Source organism: Chrysochloris asiatica, unplaced genomic scaffold (genome assembly GCF_000296735.1).
Source record: "Chrysochloris asiatica unplaced genomic scaffold, ChrAsi1.0 scaffold00041, whole genome shotgun sequence".
Classification (NCBI taxonomy): Eukaryota; Metazoa; Chordata; class Mammalia; order Afrosoricida; family Chrysochloridae; genus Chrysochloris; species Chrysochloris asiatica.
In genome coordinates, this window is record NW_006408559.1 from 5,148,135 (window position 1) to 5,170,412 (window position 22,278).

Here is a 22,278-nt window from a genome sequence, read left to right on the forward strand (position 1 = left end):
AGCCAAGGAATCAATCAAATTTGCATGAGGCAAATCTTCTGCAGGAAAGCTCTTTAAAGTGCTCAAGAGCAAAGATATCAGCTTGAGGACTAAAGTGTGCCTGACTCAAGTCATGGTCTTTTCAATAGCCTTAATATGCATAAGAAAGCTGGACAATGACAATAGAAGAATTGATGCATTTTGTGTGTTGAGGAAGAAGACTGAAAGTACTATGGACTGCCAGAAGAACAAAAAACTCTGTGTTGGAAGAAGTCCAGCCAGAATTTTCCTTACAAGCATAACAACAATTATTAGGACATCACAGGACCAGTGGTTTGTTCTCATGCGTGTAGGGTTGCTATGAATTGAAACCATCTTGAGGTCACCTAACAACAACAATAAGAAGTAATTAAATATTTCGTTCATGAAATCCCTCAATATTTCAACTTGAGGCTTGATTTTTGCCTTAGTTCTTTGGGTTTGAGCTTCATTAACAACTTGAAATATGTGGCAGACACAATCTATCTAGCTCAAAGTGAAGAGGATTTAAGATATTGATGGAGATCAAATATGCCTTCAGTGAGGATTATACTTCAACATAAAGAAAACAGAAATCTCACAACTGGGCCAGTAAGCAATATCATGATAAATGGAGACAATGTTGAAGTTGCCCAAAATTTTATTTTACTTGCATCCACAATCAATGCCCAGGGAAGCAGCAGACAAGAAATCAAATGATGTACAACATTGTGCAAATCTGCTGCAAAATACCTCTCTAAAGTGTTAAAGAGCAAAGATGTCATTTTGTATACTTAGTTGGACAGTAAATAAGGAAGACCAAAGGAGAAATGATGCATTCGAGTAACGCCATTGGTGAAAATATTAAATATGCCATGAACGATCTTGGATGAAGTACCACGAGATTGTTCCTTAGAAATGAAGATGGTGAGATTTCGTCTCATATACTTTGGACACGTAATCAGCAGGAGTCAGGCCCTGGAGAATGGTACCCTACTTGATAAAGCAGAGGCTCAGCGTAACAGAGGAAGGACCCTCAAGGAGATGGACTGACCTGGTGATACCTGCTTCCATAAAGATCCCAGCCAAGAAAACCAAATGAGGACGTTCTGCTCTGTCATATGGGGTTGCCATAAGTTCGACAACCTCCAGTAACAACATCTAATAGCGTTATTGTGAGGACGAAATGGTATTATGTGAGCACAGTATTTAGAATAGCGCTAGTTCCTAGTAAAGCCTCAATAAATGTTTGCTGGTGTGGCGATGTCGTATAAGGTCAGCAGTTCAAACCCACCAGTCACTCTGTGGAAACCCCATACATGGTCACTATGAGTTGGATCTGACTCAACAACACTTAACAACAACAAAAAATTGCTATTACCACAAGAAGCCCTCTCATGGTAGAATGGTTAAGTCTAAATGTCAATGGTTTGAACCCAGAAGCCACTCTGGGAAAAAGACATGGCTGTCTTCTTCCATAGAGCCTGGAAACCTATGGGGGCAGTTCTATTGTATCCTGCTATGAGCTGGCATCGACTCTGTGATAATGGATGGGTACTCCCCCATTCCCTCTCTGCTTTCCTCATCAATTCCTCCAAGCTAGAACTGAAGAAATTTTTCTCTCCTGAACTTACCCATGTTGTTGTTGTTGTTATGTGCCGTCGAGTCGGTTCCGACCCATAGCGACCCTGTACAGGGTTTCCGAGGGTGTAAATCTTTACAGGAGTAGAAAGCCTCATCTTTCTCCCGTGGAGCAGCTGGTAGTTTCGAACCGCTGACCTTAAGGTTCGCAGCCCGATTCGTAACCACTATGCTACCAGACTTACCCATGGCAGAAATCAAAGTCAAGAGGACAGAGATCTGCAGCTGTTTTCCTAGTAATGCGGCAATGGGAGTCCCAGAGGCCAGGAGGAAGGAGAGAAGAGAAGAATAGTCTGACTTGTCACTCTCCCTTCTAAGAAGCTGTCAATGGGTATTGAGAACTCAGTTATCTTAGAGGCAAGTCAAGTTTAAAGTCAGTACCAGGGATGTTTTGACAGTTTTTCTCATCCCTCATGGTTGGTGAGGGTGGAGGCAGCTATTGTCCAACAAAGCAGATGACTCACCTTAGATGTGGGAGGATAATGGAGTGGAAGGGTCAATTCCTTCTGATACCTTATGGGACCTGTCAAGGTCATGGCCTGCTGCTTTCCTGGGAATGTGATTGCCCACTCGCCCAGGCAAGAGCTGGGAAACGTGCTGAAGGTTCATCCATGCCTACTGAGGAGTTGGCTTAGATGTCTCTTTCCAAGGGGCATAACTCTACCATAGGCACTTCCTCGAGGTAGAGGGAAGGTCCCGATTCATTCGTTTTCCAGGGGAGCAAAACTGGGGCTCATACATACTCACCGGTATGCTGTGGTCCTTAGAATAGAGGCTAGCAAAACTTGCAGTCATTTAATGACCACATCATCAGGAAAGGCCATGTGAACTAGAAAAGGACACCATGCTTGGAAAAGGAGAGGGTCGGTGAAGATGAGGGGACCTCTTAATGCAATGGATGGGCACAATTGATACAATAATTGGCCATGAAGATGACACAGGACTGGGCGATGTTTTGTTCTCTTGTACAGGAGGCTGCAGTGACTAGCAGCCAAGTCAATAGCAGCTAACAATGGTTTCAGAAATATTACCACCATCGGCACCCCTGTTCTGAACCGCAAAACTGTAAGAAGCAGGCCCAAGAAGACACGACAGGCCCCAAAGTTTTCTCCTGCTAACCCTTCTAACCACCCTACTTCATTCCATTTCTCTGCATTCAGCCCTTCCAGCCCCGAGATCAGAGGTGCAAACAGCCACTGGGGAGAAAGGCCTGGGTCCCTCAGAAGGGGTTATTATTCAAGCCAGTGGTTCTGATGAGATTATCCTCTCTAATGAAGCAGCTACCTCCGCCCTCCCCTAAGCCTGAACTTTCACTGCTGGTGAATTCCCAGCCAAGTGGAAAATTAGAAGGGAGAGGAATGGAGGAAGGAAGGGGGTGAGGGAGAGGGAGAGAGGTGATGATTAAGTTCTCTAGAAATTAATTCCTAAATACAGTGATAGAAATATTAACTTGCAGTCCTCCTGGCCGGGCTACCAAATATCAATTTGAAACTTGGGAGACTTCGGAGTCCCCACTGGGCAGGCTTCCAAAGTGGAGTGGTCATTGCTACTGTCCAAGGACACTAGCCTTGGACATCAGAACTTGCTCCTTCTCTTCACAGAAGAGCCTCAATCCTTCATGGACACAAGTGTATCATTTGGGAAATCTCTTCACAGAACAAGAGGACCTGGAAACAAGGGAGTGGGGGATTCTCCAAGCAACCTGACAGAAAAGATAAGTGAACTCGGAATGTCTACACAAATATGAAAACAGGGAGGCTCTGTTATGATCTCCAACTGGGAATTCTGACAAGGGAGATTTCTGGGTTTTCTAATATTTTTACCCTTTCCTTCTTCTGGAATGTCCACAGAAATGGGCAGAAGGAAGGATGTGGATCTGAGGAAAGAAAGAATGGACAGGAAAGGAACGATTTCAGGACAGCTGGGAGTGTAAGAGGTTTGTTGAATGAAAGGATTAAACCAGGTGAGGGCTTGCATGTTGCTCTGATGCTAAACAGGTTTCAGCGGGGCTTCCAGACTAAAGCAGACCAAGAAGAAAGGCCTAGAGACCTACTTCCTGTCTACAGTTACACCGCCCTGAACGTGCCCAATCTCATCTGATTTTGCAAGTTTAGCAGGATCAGTTCTGGTTAGTATTTAAATGGGGCGATCTACATCCTAAAAAATCAGCCAAAGTAAACCCTGTGGATCGCAATGGGTTGATCTGCAAACCATCAGGGGGATGGAGCACGACCAGGTAGCATTTTGTCCTGTTGAGCACGGGGTTGTCAAGAGACAGGGATGACTCCATGGCAGGTAAGAGTAACAACAGACCAGAGGAGTCCTTCCAGGGCTGTGATTGACAATAGGATCCAGGGAAGGGAGCCATGCTCTTGTGGAAGTCTAAATAATTAGATTGACCTTGGGTGAACTCTAAGACAGGAAGGCAGACATCAGTTGCCCTCTGCCACCAACTGCTAACAAATGAACCCACAAAATCTCTTTGCCACCTTTCAATATCTAAGGCCAATGAGTACCTCCTAATGTTGCCTTCATCCAGGCCTCCTGAGCCTCACTCAATGGGTGAGGTCACTGAGGCAGGAGGAGACCCAAGATTTCACCAGAATCTTCAGATGAAGGAGACAGTTGGAGGTCACAAATCTTCCTGGGCTCATGCGGCCACCAAGTGGTCTCATCCCACCACAGTTAGTTCACAGGCTAGGCTTGACTGACTACCTGCAGGGAAAGGTCATGCTCTGACTTGGGTCCCTGGACAGATTCTTGCATTGACGTCTTTCTGGGTACACCCCAAATGAAGGGTCCATCAACAATAAAGCTTGGGTTGTGGGAACAAGGAAACGGGAGAGGTTCCTTCCTTGGAAGAAGCAAAACTCCATTTAATGGTGACCAGGAGAAAATGGGAGTGGGCTGATGCTGTCTTCTCATCAATAAGTGCCACTGCTCGGATCTACTGATTTTAAAGTTGAGGATCAGTTAAGGAAGAAGAGGTGGGGAGTTGGATAGAGAGGAGAGGAGGGGGAGAGCAGGTAGAGGAGGAAAAAGCAAAGAGTATGAGAGCAGGTGAATGCATTGGGTTATCTTCCACTAATCACAAGGAAGATGTTGCTTCTGACATGCAGTCATGCCCACACTGACTCTGGTTGATTCTGATCAGCTAGCAGGCCACACTGTATCTGTTAATGTCTCCTGCTCCCATAGGGGTGATGTACAGAAGCATTTTGCTCTGTGTAAGCCAGACCCCTCCATCCTCTCCAACCCAACGTCAAAGTAGCATGCTGGTCTGTGTGTGCCTGGGCTTCACACCTCCCAGGGAGGCAGCCATTTGACCAGGAGGGACATTCTGAGCTAGTGTGGAGGTATTTCTAGTGTTGGCTTATGTGTTGGGCTGCTAACCACAAGGTCTGACACACAGTGACCCTGTACAGGGTTTTTGAGGAGCAGTTGGTAGGTCTGAACTGCCAACCTTGTAGTACTCAGTCCAGTGCTTATACCACAGTACCACACCAAGAGCCCAGCCATCACATCAGGGGTGAGTTAATGAAATGTTTTACCACATATGTTGTTGTTGTTAAGTGCCGTCGAGTCAGTTCCGACCCATAGCGACCCTGTACGGGGTTTCCGAGGGTGTAAATCTTTACGGGAGTAGAAAGCCTCATCTTTCTCCCGCAGAGCAGCTGGTAGTTTCGAACCGCTGACCTTAAGGTTCGCAGCCCGATTCATAACCACTATGCTACCAGAGCTCCTTATAGCAGGCTGATTTTTAAGTTGATAATTTTGTATGGTCCACAAATGATGCTATACATTTTAACAGAACAATGATTCCCACCCCTTTTGTACAGGGACACTGCCAGTCAGAACCCACTTGATGGCCTACGGCAGCAGCAGCAGTATGACACGATGGCTCTGTCAGGCTTGGACTGTCCCATGAACCCTCTCATGGGGCAGAGATGATGACATGGACATCAGGAGGATAGATAAATGGGCTCAGTCCTCCCGGGGAGACCACCTGAAGACTCCATCTTGGAGACCTCTATGAAAATAGCAGTCCCACCAAAGGAATCACAGGAAGGCAAGGTAGGACACAGGAATTCCACAAAAGAGACCTGCAGCTTGGAGTCAGGGCTGAAAGGGCCTGGGGACTGACAACAGGCTCTCCTGGCCTTGATGTCCCTAAACCTCTGGCGGACAGCTCTCCCTCTGAGGACAGCAGGTCAGAGCTAGCATGAAGCACAGTCAGAATTCTACATTGCTATCAACTCACAACAGGTGCCTACGGCATGGGACATGGTTATCACCTCCCTAAGAGCTCAGAGAGTTGAAATTCCTCATCATCGTAATAAAAAGTATGTCTTGGTCCTCTCCAAGAAAAGATGAAGCTGGCACTACAGACAGCCTAGGGGAGAGCTCACTGGATTATCAGGTAAGCTCTAGCAGGTCCGGGATGTTGGTTAAAATAAATTACAAAGACAACACACAAGGCTATGGACTATGTCTTTGATGAACTTGAATTGTGGCGGTGTCGGCAAAGAATATTGACAATACCACGGACTGCCAGAAGCATGAAGAGAACTATCTTGAGAGAAGATCCTCCAGAATGCTCCTCGGAAGCTAGGATGGCGACACTTTATGTCACATATTTGGGGCCTGTTATCAAGAGGGACCCATCCCTAGAGAAGGACACCATGCTTGGTAAAGAAGAGGATCAGTGAAAAAGAGGAAGACCGCCAGCAAGATGGATGGACACCACGGTTTTAACAAGAGGCTCGCACATGACAACAATTGTGAGGGTGGCAGTGTTTTGTTCTGTTGTACACCAGGTCCCCACTCAACAACTCCTGACAACAACAACACAGACCTTGTGGGGGAGAAGTGAGCAAGGACTCTTGGAATCAGCGTGCGCTACATGGAGATCAAGGCCAGCAATGGCATATGGGAAATGTGTTCTCTCTGCACTTTTCCATGCACATAGTGGGAGAGGGGGTTGGTGATGGGGTGGAGAGAGACAGGGCACATCTGCTGGGGACACTGCCTAAATGGCTGGCTGCAGATGCCCAAAGAGAGGAAGACTCGCCAACAGTGGATTTGTACCAGTCACCCAGCCATACCTCTCTGGTCCTGGGAAGGAGAAGAGGGTGAAGGGACAGGGAGGAAGCCCTGGAGTAGACCCCCAGCCTCTAGGTACATAGTGAGGGCCATCAGGACTCCCCTGAGCAGCAGGAGCCGGATGTGTGCCCCCACGAACTCATGAGGTCCTCACACTGTGGCCCTAAGATAGCTTTGCTCATCGTCCTTTCATAACAGGGGAACCTGAAGCCAGTCTGCTCTGAGCTTTAACCCACCCCTTCGGCTCTGCTTTGCCTTTCATTCTCTCCTTCTGGCAATGAAGAAAAGAACTGAATCCTGCAAAATTACCCATGCCTAGCCCCTGCAGGCCAGGGCATCCTTCCAACAGCAGACATCTGGGATGAAGCAGGGACCATCAGAGGCGACACGAGAGACTTCAGAAAAGGCAATCTCATCTTTCCCAGTCCACATCTTGTCCCAGGAGTGAGCCAGGTGACTTTTCTGAAGCAAGGTAACGTCTGGGCCGATCGATGCGGCTAGTCTTCAGGGCAGTATCCCATTACCTGCTGAGCCTCAGATAGGATTCTCAGGCTGGGCATGGAGCCATGGGGTGGAAGGCAGGAGGGGCTGGCCTGTCCAGCTTGGTGTGTATATGGTGGGGGGCGTTCCAGGCCCAGAACCAGAGACAGCTGTGTGGGGTCAGAGACAGGCCTGGAATGCAGGCTGGACTTGGTCATCCCCTGGGGCAGGCTCAGGGAAATGTCTTGGAAGTAAAGGTCAAGACTGGTGTCCAGTAATGTCCAGGGCTGCTGAGGCTGCCACTGCCATTAGAAACAGGCAGCCTGAGGGCAACAGGAGCTGGAGAGGTGGGGTCTTCATACCTCTGGGCTGACAGGTGAGTGCCTCACCACAATGGACGGTGAGTAATAGTTTCGAGGGCTTGAATTACACGAGCATTTCTTAAGCGCATTCTGTCTGCAACCCACCTGTGACTTGGCTGGTACAAACAGGCCATTCAGCACCTGAGCCACCTGGTTACAGAGGTTCTCTCCTCATCAGCTTCATGCCCCCTCTTTCTCTCTTACAGTGCCCCTCCCCCCCCACTTCCCCTCTCTCCCTCACTCCTTTCTCTGATGGAACAGTTGGTGGGTTTGAACTGCTGACCTTCTGGTTAATAGCTGAGCGTTTACCCATCATGCCACCAGGGCTCCTTAAAACGACCACTTAGGTACTATCAGGTGGGCTCTGATGCATAGTGACCATGTGTCCAACAGAATGAAACACTGACTGGTTCTACGTCATCCTCAGGACCATCCCTAGGACCTAGCAATTTTACTCCTAGCTGTATACGCAAAAGACTTCCAAGCATGAACTCCATGCTCAAGAATGCCATCGCAGCATAATTCATAGTAACCCAAAGGTGGACACCACCCCCCCAATGTTTTAATCATCAATGATCAACACATTTTAGTACTCTGGGTTAATGTGCTAGACTGCAAAGTCAGTTTGAAATGCAAGTTTGGCGGTTCAAGCTCACCAGTCCTTGGAAACCCTACACAGGGTCTCTGTGGGTCGGAATCGACTTCACAGCACTTAACAACAACAGCATTATGTATATAAGGAGTCCTGGTGTGGTACTGTGGGTTAATATGCTAGAATGCAAGGTCGGTTTGAAGTGCCAAGTTAGTGGTTCAAGTTTACAAGCCACTCCTAGGGTCGCTATGAGTCAGAACCGACTGGACTGCGCTTAACAACAACAACAATATCTATACAATGGAGTATTATCCAACCATAAAAATGAATGAAGAACTAATACAAGTTACAAGGATGAACCTTGAAAGTATTATGCTGAATGAAAGAAACGAGACACAAAAGATCAAAATGCATGTGGCCATCATTGTCTGACTCAACTTACATGACATGTCTAGGAGAGAAAGCAGATTGAAGGTTGCTTGGGGCTAGGGGAGACTGGAAGAAGTTGCTTCATGGAACAGGTTTCCTCTTGAGAGGATGAGAACATGTTGGAATTAGACAGAGGTCACGTTTACACAGCATTGTGAATGTACACTGAATTGTTCACTTCAATACGGTTCATTTTATTTTATGTGAATTTCACCTCAAAGAAAAATTATAAAAGACAGGCATGGAAAAGAATGAAAAGTTATTGACAATTGTATTTACAAAATTTTAGATGGGCTAGGGACACACCCCTCTTGCCCCACCTTTGTGGTCATTGTCCACTCACTCTGGGATGGAGGAGTGGGCAGGGAGCCTGGCCTCTGGTTCTTCCGGGGAAGCTGGGTATTACCACCAATGTCAGCACAGCCTCTGATATGAATGTCTGGGCTCATGGGACCCCTCATAAAATCAGGAGACTCAAGAGTTACAGAGAGAAGCACCCTGACCTGGCCCAACACGTAGGACTTTGATAATGCCCTTCGTTATACCTCTATCCTCACTCTGGACTCCTGGGCTGGCGCTGTAGGATCAGCACTGGACTGCAAACCACAAGGTCAGCAGTTCAAACCCACCAGTTGCTCCTTGGAAACCCTATACAGGGTCACTGTGAGTGGGAACTGACTCAATGGTACTTCACAACAACAACAATCCTCACTCCACCAGCCTGAGCAGGCACTGTGCTGTCTTTTAAAACATAAGGACATTAAGATCCCAACAGAGTTACTTGCCTAAAGCCCCAGAGGTTTCCATTCTAGTCCCTCCTGGCTGCTCCTGTGACAGTTCCTTGGACAAGGAACATCACCTGCTCCCCGCCCCCCACCTCAGCAGCAACATCTTCACCAACTCTGCACTGGGTACTGGGCCCAGAGTGCTGTGCTGCTGAGCTCTGCTTCCTGAAAGCTGATGCTTACTAAAGGCTGGCAGAGACATGGACACTGGTGGATAAGATATGCCAGCTCAGAAAAGACATGGTGCCAGGTGAGGAGGTTGAGGGCATCGGCAGGGATACCTACCAGTCAGAGGAAGGCAATTCTAGGCGAGGAACCCCAGTAAGGATGCAGTTACAGGAGAACCATCTGGAAGCTCATTGGGGATCATTGAAAGTTCCGGGAGGTAGTGCACCCATGATCTCTTGCTCCTTCCCCAATCTTATCTGGCTTCACACCCCTCCCGCAACTTTCCATGTGCACAGCACTCTCAGCCCATAGGGCACATGCACTCACATGGTCTCACTCTGCTCCCCGATGCTCCCGCATGTCTGGGATGGTGGCCTAGGCTCCTTGTACCACTCCTTCATTACCAGCAGACCACCTGTCCCCACTGCAGTGCCCCTACCTTCTCCCTACTTAGAAGACTAAAGTGAAGCCAGAACATAGTGAGTGTCTAGCCCCTGGAACTGGACTGCAGGTCCAGTGACCCCAGACCTAGGGCTTCCGTCAGCCAGTGGGGATCTTGGCAGCAGAGGGAAGGGGCTTGGTTCTAACACTTGAAATGCACACCTCAAGGGTCACATAGATGTGTATGGAGGTAAAATGGACAGAGATTGAGTCTCTTGCAGCCCCTGGGGGTGAAGTCCAAGGCGTTTGTCCTGGGGGGGTTAGTCCCAGAAAGTGTCTACCATCGGTTAAGTCCAGGACTGAATTTTCCCTGGACCTCCAGTGTAGACAGATCCAACGTGTCATCCGCATCCTAATCCATCACCTCTCTCAGATTCCCATCTCCTGGTATTTTTTTAATGGGAATTTGGCAACTTACAGAGAAGTCATAAAGAACAAGAGAAGGGAGATCCCTTTACAGATCACAGAGGGAGGGAAGAGTAAGGGAAGACAGGTAGAGAGGAGAGATCAAAGGGAAGGGATGGAGGTGGCGGTTGAGAAGAGGCAGTGTGTTGCATGTGTGCGCAATACTCACGTGTTGTGGAGCACACACCAGCCACAGTGAGGATCGCCGGAGCCCAGGCACTCACTGCAGCTCTTGTATTGACTGCAGGACTCCACGGGGACTCTGGTCAGCTAGGACAGGGCGACAAGGGAGAGAGTATTCAGGGCTTTGCGGAACACCCAGGAATTCACCAGAAAGCAATACTGTTTTAGTCATCTAGGGCTGCTTTATGGGGAACGCCCCAAGTGGGGGCTCTAACAAATGTGATTTATTCTCTTATAGTTCAGGAAGTTAGCAGTCAAGATTCGGCGTGCGAGCTCTAGGGGAAGGGTCTTTCTGATTACTCCAGGAGAAGCCCTTGTCTCAGCTTCTATACCCCCAGCATGTCTAGGTGCCTTGCTGGGATCTTTTTTCCCTCCATTTGTGCTTATCCCTCTCTGTCTCTAACCTACTGGTTTTAGATCCCAAATGTCATCAGATTCAAGATACTTCTACAATACCACGATCTCATTAATATGTCAATATTGAGTAGACCATAGATTGCCAGAAGAATGAACAAATGTAAATTGGAAAAATACTGTCAGTGTACTCCTTGGAAGCCAAGATGGCAAGACTTCATCTTACGCACTTTGGACAGCCCCTGGAGAAGAATACCACAGTTGATAAAGTAGAGGGTTGGGAAAAAGAAGAAGACCCCCTTCCCCTAATGAGATGGACTGACACAGTGGTTCCAAGAATGGGCTCAAACCTAGCAACTCCAGTGAGGATGATGCAGGACTGGGTTGTGCATCTTTTTGATGTTTAAAAAAATCACTGAGAGTTGCAGCCAACCTTACGGCAGCTAACAGTAACAAAACCATAAAAAAGAGAATCTTATTCCCCAAAGGGGTCACATCCACAAATAAGCCGCCATTCAGTCCATTCCAACTCAAAGGGATCCTGTAGAGAACCTGCTAGTGGGTTTGAACCGCTACTGACCTTGCGGTGAGTATTCCAGTGTTTATCCTACAGAATTACACCAGGACTCCAACCACAGATACAGGAATTTATAGTTTGGAATATATTATTTCAAGCCATAACAAATAGTATTCTAAATATCATCTAAAACAATACAGGAGCAGGAAGATGCTGAAAGCCTCAGAACCCACTGGCAATCCTATTTGAGCAGACAGATATATATGAAACCTGGGGTCATGATCATTTTGCTTAGGAGTCTGGGGCTACAGACCATAGATTTCATACTCAGTTGTTCCATACATTTTGTTTATAGTGTGCATTGAAATGTTCCCAGCACCCACAGCCCAAAATATCTCTACAGGCATCCAGTGAGTCACACATTTGCTTCTTACAATGAATTCAGGGGCTCATTGGCCCCCAGACCTTGTTTTTCTTTTGTCTTAAGGGATTTTGCTTTCTTCCCAGCCTCCATCATTCTTGCTCTTCCAGTGAGCACTCAACTCAAGCCCCTTTGCTTTCTTTCGCGCTGTGCCTTTTCACAAGGTGTCACACACAACTCACTTTGAAGCTGTGACCTGCCCACTCTTTTCTCTCGCATAAAGGTGGCAAACGGACTCTGGAAGGTTTGCACTATGATGCTTTCAAAGAGCAGCTGTTGCTATTTCCCTCCTACCCACACTCTTTAAACGAACATAGGCTTCCTCACCAACCCCGAACTTTATATTAGCTTTCACCAGCTGCTTGTTAATGTAAAATGTTCTGCATGACATTTCGGCTTAGTCCAAATGCTTCCATTTCCTGCTTGCTCTTAAAGCTCTTTTCTGTGTGCTGTCCTCCCCTGAATCCATTCCTATCTGTGGGGACAGCTTATCCCTGGCAACTCTTTACATGATTCCCCAACTCCGTGCCTTAACTAACAGTTACCCTTGAGTTGATTCTGACTCATGGAGACCCTACGTTTCAGAGTCGAACTGTACTCCACAGGGTTACCATGGCTGTGACTTTTTTGGAAGCAAATCGTCAAGTCATTCTTCCTTACTGCCTCTGGGTGGGTTTGAACCTGCAATCTTTTGGTCAGCAGCCAAGCAAGTGCTTAGCTGTCTGTGCCACTCAAGATACAGCCAAACCAAACCCACTACCACTGAGTGACTGACTCACAGTGACTCTGTCGGGCAGAGGGGCAATGCCCTCAAGGGTTTCCAAGGCTGTCTGTCATTATAGTAGTCCACAGCCACAGCTAGCTCCCACTGAGTGGCTGGCTGGCTTGAACCACTTTTGTCTATCAGCAGAGTGCTTTAAGTACTGTATTACTAGGAGTCTTTTTTGTTGTTGTTAAGTGCCGTTGAGTCGATTCCGACCCATAGCAACCCTATATAGGGTTTCCAAGGAGCATCTGGTAAACTTGAACCACTGACCTTGCAGTTCAAACGACTTTTCAGTCTCATGCATTAACCCACAGCACTACGGTTTCCAAGGAGCAGCTGGTGAGCTTGAACCACGGATCTTGCAGTTCAAATGGCTTTGCAGTCTGGCACATTAACCCACAGCACCACACCAGGACTCCTTTAGTAGGTACTTACTAACTCTGAAAGCGTAGTGGTTTCGAATCAGGCTGCAAACCTCAAGGTTGGCAGTTCGAAACTACCAGCCATTCGTGGGAGAAAGATGAGGCTTACTGCTCTCGTAAAGACTTACAGCCTCGGAAACCCTGTACAGGGTTGCTATGAGTCGGAACCTACTCCACGGCACACAGCCACCACCACCAATAACAATACAGCATTGTAAGCCAGGCATTCAGCTGCTAACAGCAAGGTTGGTGGTTCAAACCCACCAGCCGTTCTGCAGGAGAAAGATGCCACTGTCTGCTCCCATAAAGATTTAGTCTTGAAAACTCATAAAATCAGAATCAAATCAATGGCTGTGTGTGGGATCAATCTAAACTTTGGTTCCTTTTGATAGCCTTTGAGAGCAATTTTTTTTTTTTTTTTTACAAAAAGGTGTTTTTTGCTCATTTATTTTTGTTTCTTAAAATCACCTTTGTCCAGTTGGAACATTGTTCTGATTCACTGGAAGACTGGATTCCTACCTCTTTAACTTGAACAAGGAGAATTAGCGGTGGTCCTTTTCAATTTCTCTCCATAAGACAACAGACATGAAGAAACTCTAAGGCGCGCTGACCTGACCCACTTCACTTTTCCCTAAGAAAACGCAGAGGCTGAGTTTCCCCTGCAGTTCCTGTGAAAAGATGCATTACTTGGCAAAGGCCGGCTTGCCACTCCTGCGCAGACAGACTGCCACCAGCCTGTCCATACGCCTCACAAGTCTCTCTTGGAATTCATTAATGATAAACAATCACTACTTGTGAATTCCACACAGTCTCTTTGCCCTTTCTATTTTAATTTTCTTTTAGATTTTTGTTCTCCAAAGTCCACACTGAGCCTTCTTAACAACCAAACTGAGTTTTGATTCTTCCCAGTCATCTTTAGCCTCCTTCTTACAGCTCTGGCCTTGGCCTCGGTGGCCCTTCCTCTACCTTCTCAGGTGTCTTTTTGGGCAGATCTGGAATTTCAACTTTCCTTTAATCACTAAGTATGTAATCTGCATAGGCCAGGCCTGGGCTCTGCCTATGTATAACCTTTCTTATTAATTATCATTTTTTATAATTAATCATGATGTGTAGTTCCTTATGAATTACCACACTGAATCCTCACACCACAAGGGACTTGTCGTGTTTCTGTTGGCGTTTCCATTTCTTTACCACACATTAAGAGAGTATAGAGATGCTGGTTCTAGAAGCTTAGACATAGTGGTTCCAACTGGAAGTGGAAGAGCCCTTAGTGGCACTGTAGAATAAGAAACGACTGCTAAGTACAAAGTTGGTGGTTCAAACCCACCTGCTACTCTGTGGTAGAAAGCTGAGGTTTTCTGTTCCAGTAAGATTTACAGCCTTAGAAACCATACACAGGGTTGCTATGAGTTGGAATCGACTCCATGGCATTGAGGTTTGGTTTCCATAATGAGGCCTGTGTAGTCTTGGGGTGGTGCAAAATTTATATGCTCATCTGCTAAATGAAAGGCTGGAGGTTCAAGTCCATCCAAAGGCACCTAGGAAGAAAGGTTTGGAGCTCTATTTCCAAAAACAATCAGTCTCTGAAAACCATGTGGGACGTAGTTCTACTTTGACAAGCATGGGGTCATCAGGAGTCCAAAATGACTTGGTGGCAACTGATAATGAGGTCTATAACCTATTGTCAATATTTCCACAAGCCTCGTGGAAATTGGATGACTGAGCTTCTCTTGTTTGTATACATATTCAGTGATACATGTCCCATATTAAAAGAAGGAAATATGTTATTGCTTAATAAATGTAATTTGTTTAATAGAATGATGCCCAGAGGGGGAAATAAAAAGGGCCGTAGGTGGTGAGAATGATGAACCATCAGCACACAGCCATGTGTTCCAGCTGCCTGTCTGACATTCCATATTTTGCATGGGCTTAAAAAAAAGACATGACTTGTTCAATTCGGAGAATTTTCTTGGCCTGAACTTAAGCAATGACCTTCTTATCCACAAGCCTCCCCTGCCCTCCTCTGACATGTTTTACAATTTGTCTTGGGCAGGATGTGCATGGGGTTTTCAAGGGTACCACACAGGAAAAAGAACCAACTGCCTGGTGAATGTGACACTAGCCAAAAGCCTTTGCATTCAGATTCCTATATGTATCTTGCAATTGCAACTGGTGTTGGACGACGTCAATGCCCTGAAATTGTCAAGTCTTTCCTCTCTCGGTTTGAAACAAGAGCCATTTAAGTTTGGTTAGAAAGGGAACAAGAGTCTGAAGAACTAAGTTAAAATTCTGCTGTCTCCATTTATTGGTTACGAGATTCTATGGGCTCTGATCCTTCATTTCCACTTCTTTAAACACGAGGATAAAAAAACCCCCACCTAATTCATGGCACTTCTCAAAAATACAAATGGTTGGTAGGTCTGAAACTGCTTTGTAGACGACCAAGTACTTAGTGTGGCGCTTCAGGATAAAGCGCTGGACTGCAAGGTCAATTTGAACCACAAGGTCAGCCGTTCACTTCCACCAGTCACTTCTTGAAACCCTTGAGGTCACTATGAGTCAGAAACAACTTGACAACACTTAATAACAACAACAACTACTACATTTTCTTTGCTGTCTTTGTCACTGGGTGGTGCAAATGGTCAACATTATCAGCTGCTAAGGGAAAGGTTGACAATTTGAGTCCGTACAGGGGCACCTCAGAAGAAAGACCTGGCAATTGATTTCTGAAGACCAGCTAATCACATAATCTAATCCACAACTGACCATAGGGATGATGCAGGACTGGGCAGCGTCTTTCAATCCAATCTCTTTTGAGATATGAAAGAGCAGATGAAGCCAGCAAGCAAGTAGAGATGGAAGAAGATAGAGTCCAAGCCACAAGGGTTCTCCCGGGAGCTACTGACCAGATGAAAAGAGACAAGGAACTTCCTCCAGAGCCTTCCTTAGAGCCAGCACCCCGAATTTGGACTTCTTCCTACTAAGGAAGATCAAACAAGACTTGATGACCTTGATAAAGAATATTGACTAGACCATGGACAGGCGGCAGAACGAACAAATCTGTCTTGGAAGAAGCGTATAGTCAGAATGCTCTTTAGAAATGAACATAGTGAGACTTGGTCTCACAGTTTGGATAAGAGAGCACAGTTCCATTCATGGAAAGAGATGGTAGCCAGGGGCTGGTGGCCAGGAGGCAGGCGTACAGAATGTGTCCTTTGGTTGTTTAAATGATTATACATTCCTGAGTGTTTCTGTGTACACTCCCCCCCCCAAAAACAAAAAAAAAAACCCAACCAACCAAACAAAACAAAACAGAGGGAATAGAAGCAAATACTGTTGAATGATGATGCACGGAGGAGATTGTAATCACTGCAATGAAATGATGAGTGTAAAACTGATGTCCCCCCATGTAAACAAATCACTCAATTCACAATAAAAACTTGAAAAATAAAAAGAGAGAGAGAGAGCAAGAGAGAACAGTCCCTGGAGAAGGACATCATGCTTGGTAAAGTAGAGTGTAGCGAAAAGAGGAAGAACCTCAAAGAGATGAACTGACACCACGGCTCCACCAATGGGCTCCAACATAGGAGCAGTTGTGAGGATGATGTAGGACCGGGGCAGGGTTTCAGGAGTAGAAGCCCACTGACAGAACTTGACAACAGAAGCCTCCTAACCTGGGAGAGAATCAGAATCTCTTTGTGCAAGCCCCCCCACTGTGGTATTTCTGTTAGAGCAGCACTAGATGACTAAGGGACTCTCTTCTGAACTCTATCTAGTTTTTCTCCATCCCTTTGGAAGCATGGATGCTAAAACGAGGGAGTCGACAGGATGCCACAGACCATGGAGAAAGAGTCACCATTCTGTGAGAGCCAGGTACTCCCCTGAACCTTTCCAGGAAACTTCCAACCAGGGCCAGGCCCAGGAAACCTGTCAAAGAACTGCTGTTGCTGCTCCTGCTGTTAAGTGCCATCAAACTGTTTCTGACCAACAGTGACCCTGTGTAGGGTTTCTGAGGAGCGGCTGGTGAATTTGAACCACTGACCTTGCAGTTTAAACCCACCTTGCGGTTGAGTGCATATCCTACAGCACCACACCAGGACTCCAGTGTCCTGCTAACAGGCAATAACCTCCCTCCACCATGACAGGCTTTTTCAGACTGGCCACATCTCCCTGCTTTGCCCCACTGCTTGACCACTCCATGGAGAATTCATGAAAGCATCATATAAGTTTTACTGACACTTTAAGTCACGTTTGAAAACTGGATTTAGTACCACCATTTATTGGCACATATCCATCAATCTTTCAACAAACTGATGCATCAATGAAGGCACACACTCATCTATGCCAAGAAATTTGGGAGACAACTACACTGCAAAGTCACTGGAAGAGATCCATATGTGTGCCCATTCCAAAGAGTGCTGACCCAACGGAATGTGGAAACCACTGAACAATATTATTACTATTACATGCAAGTAAAATTTTGCTAAAGATAACTAAAAAATGGCTGCAACAGTACGTTGATGGGGGAACTGCCAGAAACTCAAGATGGATTCAGATGAGGACATAGATTGACATCAAGTGGATCTTGGCTGAAAGTACAGAATACCAGAAAGATGTTTGATTGTGCTTTATTGATTATGCAAAGGCTTTCAACTGCATGGATCATGACAAGCTATGGACCACATTGCCAAGAACAGGCATTCCAGAACACTTAATTGTGTTCACTGAAGAACCTATACAGAGAACAAGAGGCAGTCTTGAGAACAGAACAAGAGCATACTGAATGGTTTAATATCAGGAAAGGTGTGCATCAGCACTGTAGTCTTTGACCATGCTTATCCAATCTATATGCTGAGAAAAGCATCTAAGAAACTGGGTTATATGATGAAGAATGTGGCATCAAGATTGGAAGAGATTCATTAAGAACTTGTGATATGCAGATGATACAACCTTGCTTGCTGGATGTGAAGAGGGCTTAAAATCTTACTGATAAAGATCAAAGACCACAGCCTTCAGTATGGATTGTACACCTCAATTTAAAGAAAATGAGAATTCTAGCAACTGGGCCAATAAATAACATCACGATAAATGGAGAAAACATTGAAGTTATCAAAGACTTCAGTTTAGTTGAATCCACAATCAACACTCATGGAAGTAATTGTCAAGAATTCAAATGATGTGCTGCATTAAGCAAATGTGCTACACAAAATCTCTTTAAAATATTCCAGAGCAAAGATATCAGGTTGAGAACTAAGGTGTACCTGACCCAAGCCATGGTATTTTCAATTGCGTCATATGCATGTGACAGCTGGACAGGGAATAAGGAGGACAATAGAAGAATTGATACATTCAAACTATGGCATTGTGGAAGAATATTAAAAACACCATGGACTTCCAGAAGAAAAAACACATCTGTTTTGGTAGACAGCCAGCCAGAATGCTCCATAGATGTCAGGATTGCAAGACTTTATCTCTCATATTTCAAACATGCTGTTAGGAGGGACCAGTCCCTGGAGAAGGACATTATGCTTGGTAAAGTTGAGGGTCAGTGAAAAAGAGGAAGACCCCAACAAGTTGGGTTGGCACAGTGGCAACAGCAGTGGGCTCAAGTGTAACAATAATTGTGAGGATGGCACAGGGCTGGGCAGTGTTTTGTTCTGTTGTGCACAGGGTGGCTATAAGTTAGAACCAACTGAACAACACTTAGTAGCAACAACATCCATCAATATGAATCTGTATTCTAATGTCTGGTATCTTGCTGCCTTACTAGTCCTCCTTGCCAGGGACTGGGTTCTTCCAAGTCGCCTGGTGCCTCTGACTCTTCCTCTCCAATATCGAGAGTCTCCACTCACACCTTACACCACATGAGGCTGCTGTCCCATCCCCCATCCAGACCCTGGAGCACAAATCACTCTAAATGCTGAGCCACACAATTAATTAAAACCATCCCACGCTGATTAAAGTCTTAAGCAAGAGTGCCAGGCATGCTAATTAACAGAGTGAGGGAATTCAGATCCCAGGAAAGGGTGAAAGAGAAAGTCATGGTTGGGGACGTGGGGGCTCCTGTGTGGAGAACGAATCCGATGGTGGATGACTTGTGCTATCCAGGGAATAGATGGTCCCAGGTCCACCAAAGACTGATTTCTGATTGATGTGGCTGCAGAAGCTTCCATGCCGCCTCCCAGAACATTCCACATGGGTAGACGTGTCGGCACAGAGTCTCCCAGGTGCCTTATCCTTGCCTTATCCTTATCCTTGGGCAGCTTTCGGGGAGCCATTTCATTTTCACCACACGAAGAAGGCAAGCAACACCAGTTCTCTGCTCATCCTCCTGGGTCATGAGGGGAAGGAGCTTTTTTGTTGGCAGACTAATCAATTCTTGCTTATGAAATAGCCTGTGATTCTTGAGTGAGAAGATAGGCATCGTCACTCTTTTCAATTTAATTGCAAACGGTTGGAAGGTTTTTTGATGAAAATCTTTGATCATGTGTAGTTAGTTACCTAACTTGACCTGTCATTCTAGAGCCCTGGACCTCTGTTTCCCAATTTGGAGAATGTGGAAAACAATGCCTTTTAGTACCCAGCACCTTCCCTAGCCCTGACCTCTATCTTTTCTAAAAGGAATCCTGAGAATTGATGTGGGGGTCCTATGGTCTTTAATCTGATAGGGTCTGTTCTTATTGACCCTCTGCTTGGATTTCTCATTCCTGGTTATGGCCAGGAGCCCCCTCCACGTCCATGTGTCCTTCCTGACACTACCTATTCCCTCCTGCATGACCTTCCTGGAATCACACTGGTTTTCTTTATCCGTTTGTCCCAAGCTGTTTCCTTAGATAATCTAGCTTAGTTTCATCTGTTTTTGAAGACTTTCTAAATGGAATTACCATCTCTACTCTTTCACCTGCCCAGTCCCATGACCAAGGCCACACATTTATGAATCAATGGCCAAGAATAGGAAGCTGCCAGCTGACTGCCAGCTTGCTGTACTGTGGTGCATCCCATACCAGCTGATGATGCACCCATGCTAGGCCAGTTTCACTGGATCTTCTAGACCAAGACCGACTAGAAAGAAAGACCTGGGGTTCTACTTGCCAAAATGAGCTGAAGAAAATCTAATAGATCACCATAGAAACGTGTTCAATACTGACATGGCATCAGGAAAGACCAATCCATAGTAAAGAACATCATGTTTGATAAACAAGAGGGTCATTGAAAACAAGGGGAAGTCACATTGAAATGGATGAACACAATGCCTGTGACAATGGATTCAAACACCATCTGTTGTACCTGAATAAGTCTCCATGAACTGAAGACAACTCAATGACAAGTACCAACACCAGGAAAGGAAGACAGTGAGTGACTGAGCAAAGTGATTGGTCCATCTAGGCCTTGAATCAAGGCTTTGAGACCCTCCCACACAGTGACAACTGGAGCCCACGGGCGGGAGGACCTGGAGATCTGGCTGTGCTCCCCACACTTGGAGAGGTTTTTGCAGGACTCTTGAGTTCTTGGCCCCTGCCTGGTGTCCCTGATGTTTGGAGAGATGCCTCCCTCAGAGGTCTGGCAGTGGGGTCCACTTTGGCCTGTTGCCGTTCATATTCCAGAGGCTGCTCTGCTGATTACATTCAGAGATGGCCCCCACAAGCAAGCACCATCTCTGCGTGCATCTCTGATGTGTTTAAGCATTTGACATTCTGCTTGGAATGTGAGTTCTTACTCCATCTCAACGCTTATAATTGGATGCTAATGCTACAGTGGCTACAGGAGTCTGATGGCTGAAGCTAATTTAAATGTCCAAAAGGCTTCTTCAATACCCAATTTCTTTCAAAATTGTCAAAAAAAAAAAAAAAAAAAAAGGGCAAGATGATGCACTAAGAAACTCCAAGCGGCTGCTGGGGGAGCTGTCACACTGAGCAGCCGCCACGCCTGGCGTTCCATTCCCGTTGGTGCTGGTCTGCCCATCGCTCATTCCCAAAGCAAAGTAAGCAGAGTTGGGACACATCAGCACTTTTCTAGATGGCTGATGATCTCAGCACTGTACATGGGTCTCCATGCAATGGCCCTAGGGTCCCCACAAAGTCTCTCTGGGCACATTTCTTTCCCTTGGAGCCTTCTGCCTTCCTTTCCTTGGGTGTTACAAATAGTTGATGCACTTGGCTGTTAACTGAACAATTGGAAGTTCAAGGCCACCCACTGGTGCCTCGGAACAAAGGCCTGATAATCAACATTAGAAAAATCACCCATTTGGGGAGTCTTCACATCAAGTATCAATCCCCTCTGTATAGGGTTGATAAGGATGGGTAACTTAGACATTGGCTACCTAAAATGAGGGGGTGATAAAGGCATGAAGTGACTGGCCTACAAGTTTTCAAGAGGGAGTTTACTTTCGGAGTGAGCAGGAGAAGGTAGAGTCCACACTGAATAGTTTTTATCTTGTCTAGATGGGTCTGGTGAAAAGAGATGGTGATAAGATTCTTATGATTCAATAATGAGTAATTGTTATCATGACTAATTGTGACTGTCACAACTGTCCAGGTAGAAGTTTTATAACAAAAAGTGGGGAGTGGTTGATCTTACAGTCCAGGAACAGAGGACCCTTGGACCATCAAGAGAGAAAAGCATGAATGGAATGTGGGACCCTATCCAGAGAAGCACTGACACGAGAGAAGGAGGCAGAGATGAGGACATGGAGAGATAGAGCAGCTGAGGACTCTAGACTCATGGAAAGAGAAAGGCTGTGTGCTGGCGGCCAGGAGTCAGGCTTGCATAATGTACCCTTTGGTTGTTTAAATGATTGTATATTCCTGAGTGTTTTTGTGTACACTCTCTCCCACCAAAAACAAACAAACAAACAAACAAACAACAAACAAAACAAAAACAAAAACAAAACAGAGAGAATAGAAGTAAATACTGTTGAATGACGATGCACAGAGGAGATTGTAATCATTGCAATGAAAAGATGAGTGTAAAACCGATGTTCTCTCATGTAAACTATCACTCAATTCACAATAAAAACTTTAAAAAAAAAAAAATCACTCATTGAAAACTGTGTGGAGCATCATGTAAGATCACCATGAGTTGAAGTCAACTCAATGACAAGTGTGTTTTTTAATCTGACAAATGAATCTCTCCAGTATCTTCCCTGCAGGCCAAGTGCTCTCAATTCTCTGACCAGAGATCTGGTCTAACAGCCTCAGGGAGACCCAGCTCCT

At 45.9% G+C, this 22,278-nt stretch overlaps 1 protein-coding gene across 2 annotated transcripts in view; it reads right to left on the minus strand.

Moving 5' to 3' along the window:
• PLXNA4 (plexin A4) overlaps positions 1–22,278 on the minus strand; it is a 482,253-nt gene that overhangs the window by 118,161 nt on the left and 341,814 nt on the right. For both annotated transcript variants that reach the window (XM_006861144.1, XM_006861145.1), the window contains one exon: positions 10,573–10,673. In XM_006861144.1, the coding sequence (XP_006861206.1) occupies positions 10,573–10,673 (101 nt within the window). The remainder of the gene's footprint in view (positions 1–10,572; positions 10,674–22,278) is intronic.